The 12,798-nt window shown below is 52.5% G+C and overlaps 1 protein-coding gene across 5 annotated transcripts in view; it reads right to left on the bottom strand.

The window, feature by feature from the left end:
- The window catches only part of TNIP1 (TNFAIP3 interacting protein 1), a 42,636-nt gene that overhangs the window by 14,180 nt on the left and 15,658 nt on the right, over positions 1-12,798 (bottom strand). For all 5 annotated transcript variants that reach the window (XM_069483913.1, XM_069483914.1, XM_069483911.1 and 2 more), the window contains 6 exons: positions 12,403-12,537; positions 10,507-10,592; positions 8,803-8,883; positions 5,567-5,758; positions 3,382-3,476; positions 1,328-1,451 (listed from right to left, as the gene is read on the bottom strand). In XM_069483913.1, coding sequence (XP_069340014.1) covers positions 1,328-1,451; positions 3,382-3,476; positions 5,567-5,758; positions 8,803-8,883; positions 10,507-10,592; positions 12,403-12,537 — 713 coding nt within the window. The remainder of the gene's footprint in view (positions 1-1,327; positions 1,452-3,381; positions 3,477-5,566; positions 5,759-8,802; positions 8,884-10,506; positions 10,593-12,402; positions 12,538-12,798) is intronic.

Genomic DNA, 12,798 nt, shown 5'->3' with positions numbered 1-12,798 from the left:
CAGGGCAAGCGCTCTGCCCTTCCCTGTAACACGCGCCTCCTGCGGGACAGGTGACCCTGGGTGCCCGGGCAAGTCGCTCCCACTCTCGGATAGAGCAGTGAGAGCACCTGGCCTTCAATGGAAGTAAAGGGAGATGAGCTGCCATTCAAGGGCTTTGGAAGAGTTAAGAGGTTTGTCCGCGGACTTCCGCACTGAGGCGGCCGAGTCCGTAAGTCACTTCCACAAGAGGACACACGAGGACACACGAGGACACACGGGGCATCAGGATCCAATTTGAGGGGTAAATGGAAGAAGAGAGGGTGTCCGTGGGCTGGGGTTCAGAGGACCAGGGAAGAGCAGACTTTAGCTACTCACCAGCATGTTTCCCTGGTCATACCCCAAATCTGCCTGACAACAGGTGACACGGGAATCTTGATTACATGATGTCACATGACCTCTCCAAACCCACTGTCACAGTCGCAAAGTGGGATAATAGTCCCAGCCCTGCCTACCTTGCACGTAGAGAGGAGGCCCAAGTGTGATAATGGATTTGCCAGGCCTGCGTAAGCTCTAAACTGCCACATGGTAATAAGGAATTAAGTTATTAGGATAATTACTTCTATTACCCAGGTGTGGGGTTGTGAAAGGCTTTGAGCCCTACTGTGTAGCAATTAAATCCCCATTAAAGGGGAAAAAAGACGCTGTTGGTTAAGAGTCGGGACTCAGCTCTGCAGCAAGGGAGGGGTAAAGCCTGGGCCAGAGGCACAGAGCCAGCTTCTGCCTCGGCACCAATGTGAGCCAGGGCTGGCAATGGAAGGAGGACAGGGAAGGTGGCATCACCTGATGGCATCACCCTGTGGCATCACCAGATCACGCTGGTGCTGGCCAACACCCTCCCTTCCCCATTTTAAAGGGTCCGAGGCCCAATCCCAGGAGCTTAGCAGAATCCCCAGAAGAGCTTGCTCAACTGAACACCCTAATTCTGCCAGGACTATTGGAGATGGTAAGCTGACTCTGGGGAGCCACCCTTAAGAGAGACCTTGACAAACTGGAATGTGTTCAGGGAATGTGTCCAGACTGAGTCAAGGCCTGAACACCACGTTCTGTCAGCAACGGCTGAAGGAACAGGAGCTATGCAGCCTGGGGAACAGAAGGCCGTGCAGAGCCACGGTGACTGCCGGCAGTCTCTGTGCACGCATGTCGGGCCAAGCTCAGGAAAGAGCCACCTAAGAACTAGAAGCAGCGGCACTGGCTGCAGGAGGGGTTAAGCTCACTGTCACCGAGGGGATGAACAGGGGCTGGGAACTGGCAATCGAGGATACCAGAGAAGGAATTTCTGACCACGCACCTGCTGCTGTCCAGCCACCTCCTTCTTGCCTGCACCTTCCATCTTCGGTGAGACCGGCCACCCGGAGGCGGCCTCTTTGTTGCCACTGCTCATCAACAACTTCTTGAGCTCCATATTTTCCTCCCTGGGTTGGAGGCAAAAAGAGAAGTCACAATGCTGGCCCTGGGACCCACCATCACGTGAGCTGCAGCTGAGTCCTGGGGAGTCTGGCAAGATCCTGAGCCTTGCCCTCGGGGAAAACCAAAAAAGGCATCACGTTAAGCCACCTTGCTGGCAATCTGTGGGCTGACCCTCAACGGCAGGGTTTCCCCAGATGCAGGATGTCTATATGCACAAGATCTCCAGCATGTACTCAAACACTGCATTCAGTGACCCTGGAGCACATTCTGGTGAGCAAGTTACACCTTTCCAAGTATCTTCAAATTTCCCGTGTAGAGCAAAGAAAAAGGCTGAGTTTGGTGCTAACAGGTCCTGAGCGCCCGTCCAGTGCTTGCTAGTCTCCTCGATAACGCAGCAGGGGCAGGCTGCAGGCGCAGAGCCTTCCGGGGGCAACAGTAGGTAGCTAGAATTCAGGAACGTCCCTTCGTTTTCATTATGGTTAGAGTCACCTTCTATTTATTATAGGGAATGCTTCTTTCCATTTACTCCAGTTAGTTTCCTCTGTAAGTAAAAATGTGAATCAAAGTAAAATCTTAAGTAAATAATAAGGTAGGTGATATAGGGTATCGTAAAAGTGGTGATGTGGATTCAGGCCAGACTGAAATACAGAAAGCATGGTTTTTTGTTTTTTTTTTTTTTGAAACAGAGTCTTGCTCTGTCACTCAGGCTAGAGTGCAATGGTGTCATCGTAGCTCACTGCAACCTCAAACTCCTGAGCTCAAGTGATCCTCCTGCCTCAGTCTCCCAGAGTGCCAGGAGTATAGGCGTGAGCCACCACGCCGGGCCCAGAAAGTGTTTTTTTAGGTTCTACTTGCCAGTCAGGCTTCCACTTAACAATATAAAAACCAAGAAGTGACTTTCCCAAGACCACACCACAGGGACTTGTGCCTTCTAATCCATGAGTCTTTCTTCCAGCTTGGGTTTTTGGATGCATGAATGGAGGATTTATGGCTGTAAAACCCCAACTACATCCTTGGCCATCCAAAAGTAAATAGACACATCACCGATTCCAAATGCCATGATGGCTTAGTAGTTAAACATTACTGTGGCCCCACGTATGAGTTTTATATTCCTTCTCTTTGTGTCGACTCTCATGAGCAACAGGATGGGGAAAAACCCAGAGCGGCAAGCCCTGTCTATAACACAGGCCTCTCCCACATGTACCTGAGCCCAGGTGGTCCTCAACAGAGCATTCATCACCCAAATTATCCAGGACCATTATGCAGGCAGGAATCGTGGCCACTCTTATGGATGGACAGCAAGGAGAGTCACGTTCTCACTGAGACCACAGCAAGTCCCTGCCTCTCTCTGGGCCTCAGTTTCCCCTCCACACAATGAGGGGTTTGGCACACATTATCTCAAAGGGCCCTTTAAGCTTGGACAGCCAGGATGAGTGTTTCCCGAAGGATGATCCTGGGCCCACCTACATCACAATCACAGAGACCCTTGGTGGAATGCAGACCTCAGACCTGCCAACTCGGAATCTTGCAGAGGAGGGAGGGGCAGGAATCCCGGATCCTCTGGTTAAGCCTGGGCCCACTAGTCCAGAGGGGCCCGGATGTGCTCAAGAAGACAGCTCATGGTGACCAGCAGGGGGCAGCAAAGTCCCAAGCCCTATCACATGGCCAAGTCCTCACCCCTCTGACAACAGGCTAGGAGGCAGAAGTGCAATCCGCCCCACCTTCTCCTGGAGCGCTCAAGACACTCCACACACAGACACCTCCCACGGTATTAAAAGGGTCAGAGAGAAAATACCGAAGGAGCCAAGGAGAAGGATCAAGAGACACACAAGGCCTCAGAGCCTCGGTCTTCTCCCCCAAAATCAGTGCTGTGCATCCCCCTCCTCCCTCTGCCAGCCCTGCTCCTCTCCCCTGCTCCGAGGGGCCCGGACTTACCGCAGCCTCTCAGCAGCCTGATCCCGCTGTTCCAGGCCCTTGTCCAGCTTGGCCTTCAGAGCCTCATTCTCCTTCCGAAGCTGCTCACACAGGGTCTGCAGGGCAGGTAGGTGGGCAGGGGTGAGGGTGAGGATGGAGCACCCCAAATGCAGGTTGATCCTGGAGGACAGGGAGGGGCTGCCGCCACCCCAGGTCCTAGCTCCTGGGACAGGTGGGAGCCAAGCCACTAGGGCCATCCAGACTCCTCCACATGTCCTCCCCCTCGGGAAGCAGCCACAGGGCTGCTGATGCCCCGAGTCAGACGGCCCCTTCTCCTCCTCCATCATGTTTCCACTGCCTCGAACACTCTTCCCCTCCGGCCTTCCCCTGGCTGACTTCTACTCCTCCTTCAAGTCTTAGTTTAAATGTCACTGTCTCAGGGAAGTCCTCCGTGACTTCCCCATGCAGCTAACCTGGGTCACCTTCCCCACCGTCGCTCACAGACCCTGCTCTCCCCCTTCTCCGTACTGTGACAGATCGAGCTAAAGAGCTGTCTGTGTGGTTATTTTCTTAATATCCATCTCCCTCACGCCCTACTCATTCCTGAGCTCCCAGAGAGCTGCGACTGCTCCCCACACTCTTGTCACTACCTGATCCCCACCCCTTGTTGAAGACTGAACAGCCAAGTGGACCAATGAACACATGAACAAGCAAGTCCTGGGGGGCCCTGAGGCTCGCCAGTTTGCAGGGGGTGACAGGCGCCCAGTGCTGTGAAATGTGAAGTTCGAAGACAGTCAAGGCCTCGCCACGCTTGCATGGTGCGGCTCAGGCTTCACCCCTAAGGCTCGGTTCCCTCTACAAAATAGGGACACTCTTCCTCCTCTACCCCCTCTACAGGGTTGCTGTGATGGTCAAATAAGCCTGGGACAGTCGAAGTGCCTCGTGAGCAGTCGGCCACTTGATACTGTCTGAGGACCTGTGTTAGATGCACTGCACGGTGGGGACATGAAGAGGGGTCACCAGATTCAGCCTCATGGGGGACAAGGAAGGGAGGTGTCAACTAGCGGACTCCCCTCCTCCTATCAGCGGGGCACTTGAGTGCCTGCTGACACAAATGACACCACACACCAGAGACTGGTACGGGGGAGTATCTATCGGGTAGCAAGGAGGCTTTAAGTCAGAGCTCTGTCTTTAAGGTGACAGGTCCTCTTGGAGCCTCAGTTTCACCATCTTTGGAATGGTCGCCAATGATAACTGAATCCTTCTATACCCCCAAAGCCCTCAAGGCTAAGACCCCCTGCCCGGTGTGCATGACCTTCATCATAAACCCCTAACAGTGACCTCTTTCCAGGCACCGACCACGCTCCGGACCATACTAGGAACTTCACGCCTCATCTAATACAGTGGTCCTTGCGAACAAAAGACTTCAGATAAACACACACACACACACACACACACACAAAATATATGTAAGAAAAGAAACAAATAACACAGCAGTCCCATGAGGGAGGTGTTCCTAGCTCATGTCACTGATAGGGACAGTGGGGGACAGAGAGGATAAGTGAGTTGTCCAAGGTCACATGCAACAGAAAAGCGTCACTTCTGGAACTAAAGGCCATGTCATGCCAAGGTCTTGGCCTGGCCTAGCAAGGAAATCTGACCATCCCCACAGCACAGGGAGGCTTTTAAAAGGCATTCAATCAGGGAGGCAGGTTGGGATGGTGGTTAAGAGCATGGGCTTTGGACTATGACAGATCAAAGTTCCAATCCCAGCTCCACCATTTACCAGCTGGGTGACCCTGGGAAAAGACGGTATCACCTGTGAAGTGGGGATAATGAGGGCTCCCACCCTGGGGGCAGAGGGCATAAAATATAAAGAGCTGATCTTTGTTCCCTCCCTTCCCCCACCCTGTACGTGAAAAACAAAGGCAGGATTGCACCCAACCTGCCCACACCCATGGGCCCCGAGGGTATCCCCAACCCAAATTCTCACCCCATATTTCCCCATTTCTTCCTCTTCCTCATCCCTCTCACAACTTCCTTATCCTGTTCACTGCCCTGAACAAGAAGCCCAAAGTCTGCCTGCAACACAGCCCTTGGAGGTCTCCGTGGAACCCTTGGGTCCCCAAGAGCTGGAGTAAAGGAGGAAACGAAGGGGGAAGCACACCTGCCTGTCTCAGGCCACCCTCCCCTCGCCCCAGCTCACCTGCAGGATGGAGGTGCGCTGCTCGTTCTTGTGCACCTTGGAGGCCAGCCGGTTGAACTCGAGGGCCATGCGGCCCAGGTGGGTGAAGAGCTGGCTGTGGTCCGGCTCCTCTGCGCACACGCTCAGGGTGGTCTCCAGGCGCTGCAGGTGCAGCATCAGGTTGCTGTCTTCGTGGGGCAGGGGGCCCAGCTCCTGGGGACGGGAAGGGCACATGGACCACTTTCACCAAGGCCTGAGCAAGCGGCACCACCAACCCATTTTCCCTCTGCTTCCCCATGCCTCATGACTCAGTTTCCCCCCCGTGATCCCAGCTCAGCCCAGGGAAATTCTCTAGTTACACAGGTTCCCTGTCTGGGGCTGACTCACAGGGCAGGACGCGGGACTCCCACACCACTGCCTGCCAGCAGAACAGCCACCTTCCTCCCACGCTGCGGGCCTTGCCGAGTGCCTGTGGGTGAATCGCTCGTCCACGGGGCCTCAGCATCCTCATCTACCACATGTAAACATACCCCTACCCTCCCTCCCACCTCACAGGGTTTGTATGAGGATGAATCAGCCCACGAGAGCAGTAACCCCAGGGAAGGGTATCACTGCACAGTCGGCCTCTGTAGCTGCGGGTTCCACATCCATAGATTCAACCGACCGTGCATTGAAAATACTTGGAAAACAAGCTTTGTCTGTGCTGAACACGTACAGAGCTATTTTTCTTGTCATTGCTTCCTAAACAATATGGTGCAACAATTACTTACGTAGCATTTACATTGTATTATGTGTTATTAGTAACCTAGAGATGATTTAAAGTATGCGGGAGGATGTGTGTAGGTTATATGCAAATACTATGTCCTTTTATATCAGGGACTTGAGCATCCATGGATTTTGGTATCCATGGGAGGTCCTAGAGTCAAGCCCCCCATGGACATTGAGACAATGTATATACAGCCCTGCTTCTTCAGCTCAGGGAGTCTTAACCGGGGAGCCAAGACTGAAAACAGGTTAAGAATCACAGCTCTACGCTGACTTGGGGGGAAAGGCGGTAGAGGAGCAACATATGTAACCTGCAATTCTGTATCCCCCATAACAAGATGAAATAAAAAAAAAAAAAAACAAAAAAAAAACAACAAATAGAGTATGCTTTTCAATTCTCACACTAAAATAGAAAGAATTCATAATGCATATTAATTTCCTTAAAATAACTCCCCCCAAAGAAGTATGCAATAATAGAAAAAGTAAACCATTAAAAAAAAAAAAAGAATCACAGCTCTAGGTATTTCAAAGAATCCCAAACCAGTACAGGATACAAAAAGTGAAGCGTACTACGGGCAAGACAGCCCAATCTCTTTCTATTCTATCTAGTACACACCCACCAAAGACACTGCCTTAGTTATGCCAACACTGAGCCCAAGGGCACACAGTGCTACCTTACTGCAGACGGCATCAAGCCCAGCTCCTCTGCCAGGCACCCAAGGCCCTATGGCAGCGGATCCCACCTGCAGCGCCATCCAGCCAGGCTCTCCGTTTCCCCAGCCTGAACCCGCACACACCAGGTCCCATGCCTCGCAGGCCGCACCCCCCCAGCGTCCTCTCTGCCTCAGCGGGTCCTGCTCCTCCTTCCCGCCCTGCCCAGGGCTCAGCTCTTCAGGCCTCCCGAACATTTATGGGAATCACAGGACATCGCAGCTATGGGCAGCCCTAGGTTTCAGGCTGGGAAACCTGGGTATAGAGAGAAGGAACTTGCCCAGATCGCCCAGGGAGTCAGTGGCAGTACTAGGACTGAGGTTTCCTGACTTGTGATCCAGTGCTCTGCCACACCGACCTCCCACTTCTCTGAACTCTGGAGCAGTGGCAATGACTATAACTGCAGCATGGCATTCGGTGGACACCTGTTTAATGTTGTTGGGCATTATTCCAACAAGAGCATATTCCAACAAGAGATCGTGCTGCTGCTTCAACTCTGCATTCATTCCTCCACTGCCTCTCTCCGCAAAGGATCTGGCAGGCAAATGCTGCTCTATTTAAGGCTCATGAAGTGCTTCAAAGGCCTCTGATTTCTCCAGCTAGCCTACAAGCTTCCAGAGGGCGGGAGGCTATCTTGTCTTGGCTCAGCATAGACTAGGCACTCTGTAGGGCCAAGGAGGAACTTATTAAATGAGCTAAAGTTACTGGTCCAAAGTCATAGAGTGAAACATTTTCTAAGCAAGGAATTGGGCCTCCTCAGCCAGCATCTCAGAGCCCTCAGGGACAGAACAGGACAAGGGAACAGAAGGTCCCAGGAGATAAAACATAAAGAACCTTCCTAATCCTCAGAGCTGCCTGATGCAGTGATGAGCCTCCCATCACTGAAAGTATGCTAGAATAAGCTGGACCACCACTGATAGGGACCTTGTACTGGGGCCTGACAGATATACAAAGCAAGCAGTGAACAAAAGGGCAACATTTGTGAAATGAGGCAGTAGCGACCAAAGTCTCAGGGAAGGGTGAGACCATTTACTGCTTGCATAACAACAATAAAAAACATAAAAACCTTCAAAGTGAGAAGGGAGGGAGGAAGGAGAAGGTAAAGAATTTAAGACCTTTGAAGAATCTTCCAGACCTCTCACAATTGTACTCTGATACGTCTGCCATTTTAGGAAAGAATGGAAGGAAGACGAAGTTAGGATAAGGCAGCGAGTGTCATAAGATATGAACTGAGGATCCCAGGCAGATACTCCAGAGCTGGAAGATTCTGTGTGTGTGTGTGTGTGTGTGTGTGTGTGTGTCTGCATGCATGCGCATGGGTGCGTGTGTGTGTTCACACCAGTGTATGTAAGTGGAAAGTTTAACCTCCTACCTGTGTGCCCCAAAAGGGAGCCTGGGAAGGACCAAGAACCTGCAGAAAGGGTCAATCACTGCCCTGCGAGGCCCTAGGCCTTTCTGGGCTAGCAGCCCACGGACCCCAAGGGCAGAGTCATAGAGCATGGAGTTGCTCGGCCCCATAGAAGCCCACAGGGCCGGTGAAGCTCAACCCAGACTCTCTCAACGGTTGGGTGCCTGTGCGCCCCAAGCCGGGGAAGTCACTAGCCCAGGGATTTGCATATGTGAGCGAGAAGCACCCCCTGCTCCAGCCCCTCATGTGTCCCCAAGTGAACTCCAGGGTGCCCGAGGGAGGTTGAGTGGGTCCTGTGCCTCTCACGTGGGGGCAATGGCTGAGACCGAGAGGAAGCAGGAGGACGTGCCCAGGGGCCTGCCCCTCCACTTACCACCGTGTGGGTGCGGCCGCCACTCTCTGGTGGAGAATTCTGTTCCTCAGTGGGGACCACTTCAAATTCAGAGGAGGTGCCCTGTGCAGAAAGGGAGTTAGGCACTGCCCACGGGAAAAACACCTCGGCCCTCCCTGGAGCCTGCAGCTGAGAGCAGCAAGGGGGCAGAGAACAGAAAGACAAAACCTCTTTTCACTTCCAGCTCATCTGGGCAGCCCACTCTGTGCAGAGGGGAGCTGGCCCAGGCGGGGCTCACGGGGACAGTTACACATCATTTCACATGAAAGCACAAGGCAGGATTCCCAACAAGTCTGCCATGAGCCTCAATATGACTTGAAGCCACATCCCCTTGGTGGCCAATTTCCTCATCTGTAAAATACGGATGTTGGACTAGCTGACCTTTAGAATTACATTTCTTCAAGGTCTTATACATTTAAAATGTTTTCATGAACTCCATTATTTCTCAAAGCAACCCAGGGAGTGGATCAGAAGGTTATATCCTCTTTGCACAGATGAGGAAACTGAGTCACATAGTTAATGCAAAGGCATTCCTGCTACGGCACCAGAGCTGTCTCCTAGACCCAGATGTCTCTGGCTGGTCCCCCAGATAACACAGATAGCCGTCATCATGGCCACTGGCAAACACAGTCCTGTGCTGGCCTTGCCAACCCAGTCGCAGACATCCCAGAGGAGTGAACTAATGCTGGGCAGACACCCCACAGCTGGAAAACATTGTGTGTGTACGCACACATGTAAGCGCAGTTTAACCTCCCACCCCAGAAGGAAGCCTGGGAGGGACCAAGAGCCTGCACAAGGGGTGCCTTATGTGGCCTTGGGCCTTTCTCACCCTTCCTACTTCCCCTGGGCGAGTCCCAAAGGTCGTTAAAAAATTTGGAGACTCTTTCAGGCTTCACCCAAATTCAGGGGGGCCGAGGAATACCAGATTTTTTCCACACGCCCACATACTTCATTCCTAGTGGATTCACTAATTGTTCAACCAGCTGATAGGCTGGTGGTCCATGTGAACCAGCAGCTGGCTCTGAGATTCCCATTAACACTGGTCTCAAAGACTGTTTCGGCCTTCCGTCGTCCCAGGAAGGGGCAGGATGGACGGGGGGACCTCTGTGCTCAGCTCCCAGCTGAGCCTCACGGCCACCAAGAACCCAACTCTGGGTCTCAGCCCTGCCTTAGAAAGTCCCCTTTTCCCCCCTCTACATTTCCCCAGTTACATGTGTGACCTCAAAAAAGGCCCTTCTCCCCCGGACCTGACCTGTAGGATGAAGATGCTACACCACACAACCCCTTGTGGCTCTTCTAGCCCCAGGATAGATACCAAGCAAAACTTCTCCAGCCCAATCTGTAGCAGACAGTTTCGGAGCCCTCTATGAGAATATCAGTTCCATGTCTTATCTGTCCGTTTTCCTGGCACTGTGCACAGTCAGTGCACACCAACATTATGCAACTTTGTAAATGAAAAGAATTCCCTGTACATACCAGGGTCTTCCTGGTAAGTTTTAACTATGACCTTCATTTCATAAGGAGGCGGCAGAGGCCCCAGAGAGCTTGAGATTGACTTGCCCAATGTCCCCCAGCAAGTCGGAACATGGTTTCTTGACCCCAACTCTTTTTCTTCATGTTCTTGTATCTGCCAGCAAGACCCTGAGGTCTAGGCAACCTCCAGCCATGACTCCTAATGCAACTTACGCTGGATGGAGGCTTCTGGACTGGCACTGGCTTGTCGCTGGGGCATGTAGGGGCAGCAGGAGTCGCTGGGACGTTTGTGTCCATTCCTGCAGATACAAGAGAGCGTGGATGAACAGACTGGGAAAGGGCAGCCCCAGTGCTGCCCCCTCAAGGACAGCCCTTGACTAAAGAGCTCTCAGAGTTGCCACCTGAGTCCGGGAGAATGGGAGGTGGTCCCATCAGGGCCAGGTAGTCTGAGAAAACAACCTGCCCTGGAGTGACGGGGACAGAGCCTGAGCACAGAAACCATCTTCCCTGGGCTCCCTGGGAAAATCCCAAGGTGGCCGCTGCTCCTTGTCACCCTGGACATGCCTCAATGATAATGAGGAAAAGAGTGGAAAAACAAGCACCACATGTACACACTATTAAACTGGAACTAACCGGTGAGCACTCAATGTGCACAGAGGGAAGTAAAACTTAACGGAAATCAAGCAGGGGGGAGGGGGGAGGAGGGGCTGGACGAAAAACCTACCTAACGGGTACAGTGAACACTATCTGGGTGGTGGGCACACTTATAACCATGACTCAGGCATTATATTTTTAGTCGTCCAGCTAATTTCTTTCTATTTTTAGTAGAGACGGGGTCTTGCTCTTGCTCTTGCTCAGGCTGGTCTCGAACTCCTGACCTCAAGCAATCCTCCCGCCTCAGCCTCCCAGAGTGCTAGGATTACAGGCGTGAGCCATAAAAGTGATCCATGTAACCAAAAATATTTATACCCCTCTAATATTTTGAAATAAAATTTTTAAAAATGATGAGGACAATGATTGACAATTAACAAAGTGTTCTTTATAGTTATTATTCCAGCCATTCCCATAACAGTCCCATAAACTCATTTTAAAGGTACGGAAACTGAGGCTTGGGAAGGTTGCCAATTTGCCCATAGTCACACAGCCAGCAGTTCCAAAGCCAAGACTGACTTGGCTCTCCCTCCGTGACCTCCTGGGGATCCTGCTACACTGGAAGGTAGTTCCGCATCTCACTTGGGGGTAGACCTGGCACCAATCAGGGATGCAGAAAACATTTCTGGAAGGACAAGTGGAGGCAGGAATGTCCACTGACTGCAGCACAGTGGACCCTGAATGCATCATTTTCTTCCATTTGTGCATTCAGCAAATGCAACCAGCAGCCCAGTGGAAAGCTGTCATGCTGGCCTGGGCCGAGAACATAAGGCAGAGCTACAGCAGGAGGCATCTGAGTCCCACGGGGCGGGGACAGGGGAATCTTTTCCTCCCTAGTCTCAGACCTTGCCCTGGACCTAGAGACATGCCAGAGTGATGCACGGTGACCATACACAGGACTTCGACCCTGAGTCACAGTCGCTCTTTCCTTTAACAGGTAGCACGTGTAACCTTACATCTGAAATATACTGCAGCAGCCCAAGAGGCAGGTCCAGACTCTTCCCTGGGCCTCAGTTTTCCTAACTAAAAAATGGAAGGAGGGGGCCGGACCAGACAGCTTGCAGCTCATATGCCAACTCCAAGTGGTAGGAAGTAGCTGCTTGGAGTGCCAGGCCTGGCACACAGTAGCTGCTCACTAAGTATTTGTTGAATAAATATGCTGATGAAGATCCTGGGGCCACAGGACCGCAGTGCAGTTGACAGTGATCCATTACTAACGTCTGCCAGGACCTCAGGAGTGCTGGGCCACTGGCCATTTTTAATAACATTATTTTGAAGTCTCTTCCAAATCTGACTTTGTGGGGGCTGCTGCAGCTACAACACGAATGCGGGGTGGGGTCTGTGGCCTAAGGATAAACGAAGGGGTGTGGGTTTCAGAATAAGAAGGGAGCTCGCTGCTAAGGGGTTAAGCAGTATGGAGGTTGGGGAAAAGCAGAGGTACCCAGATTCTTCTCGTACCTGTGAGCTCGGCCAGCGGGTCGAAGGAGCCCAAGGAGGGAGAAGGTGGTGGGAGCAGCTCATTGTCCTTGACTAGCTCCTCTGCTTTCTGCCGCAGCCTGGACGCTTCCATCTGGGACTCTTCCAAAAGCTCCCCTGCAGAGGCGATGGGAAGAAGGCGCAAAAGCATTTACGCGGCTCGGTGCACTGGTTCTCTCTGCCCCAAGCCCCAAAAACTGCTTCTGCCTGGCTTCAAGGCTCCAGGTCCTGCACTTCTCTCCTACCATCATCCTGCGGGCAAACTGGGACAAACCCCGCTCTGTCCCACCACCAGAAACAGGCTAGAGAAAGGCGAGGGCCTGGCCATCAGGGGAAACAGCAGTGGAAGGGAATCTAGGAAAATCTCCTGTCCCGCCC

This window comes from Eulemur rufifrons, chromosome 10 (genome assembly GCF_041146395.1).
Source record: "Eulemur rufifrons isolate Redbay chromosome 10, OSU_ERuf_1, whole genome shotgun sequence".
In the NCBI taxonomy this organism is placed as follows: domain Eukaryota; kingdom Metazoa; phylum Chordata; class Mammalia; order Primates; family Lemuridae; genus Eulemur; species Eulemur rufifrons.
This window is presented reverse-complemented; position numbering and strand designations above follow the sequence as displayed.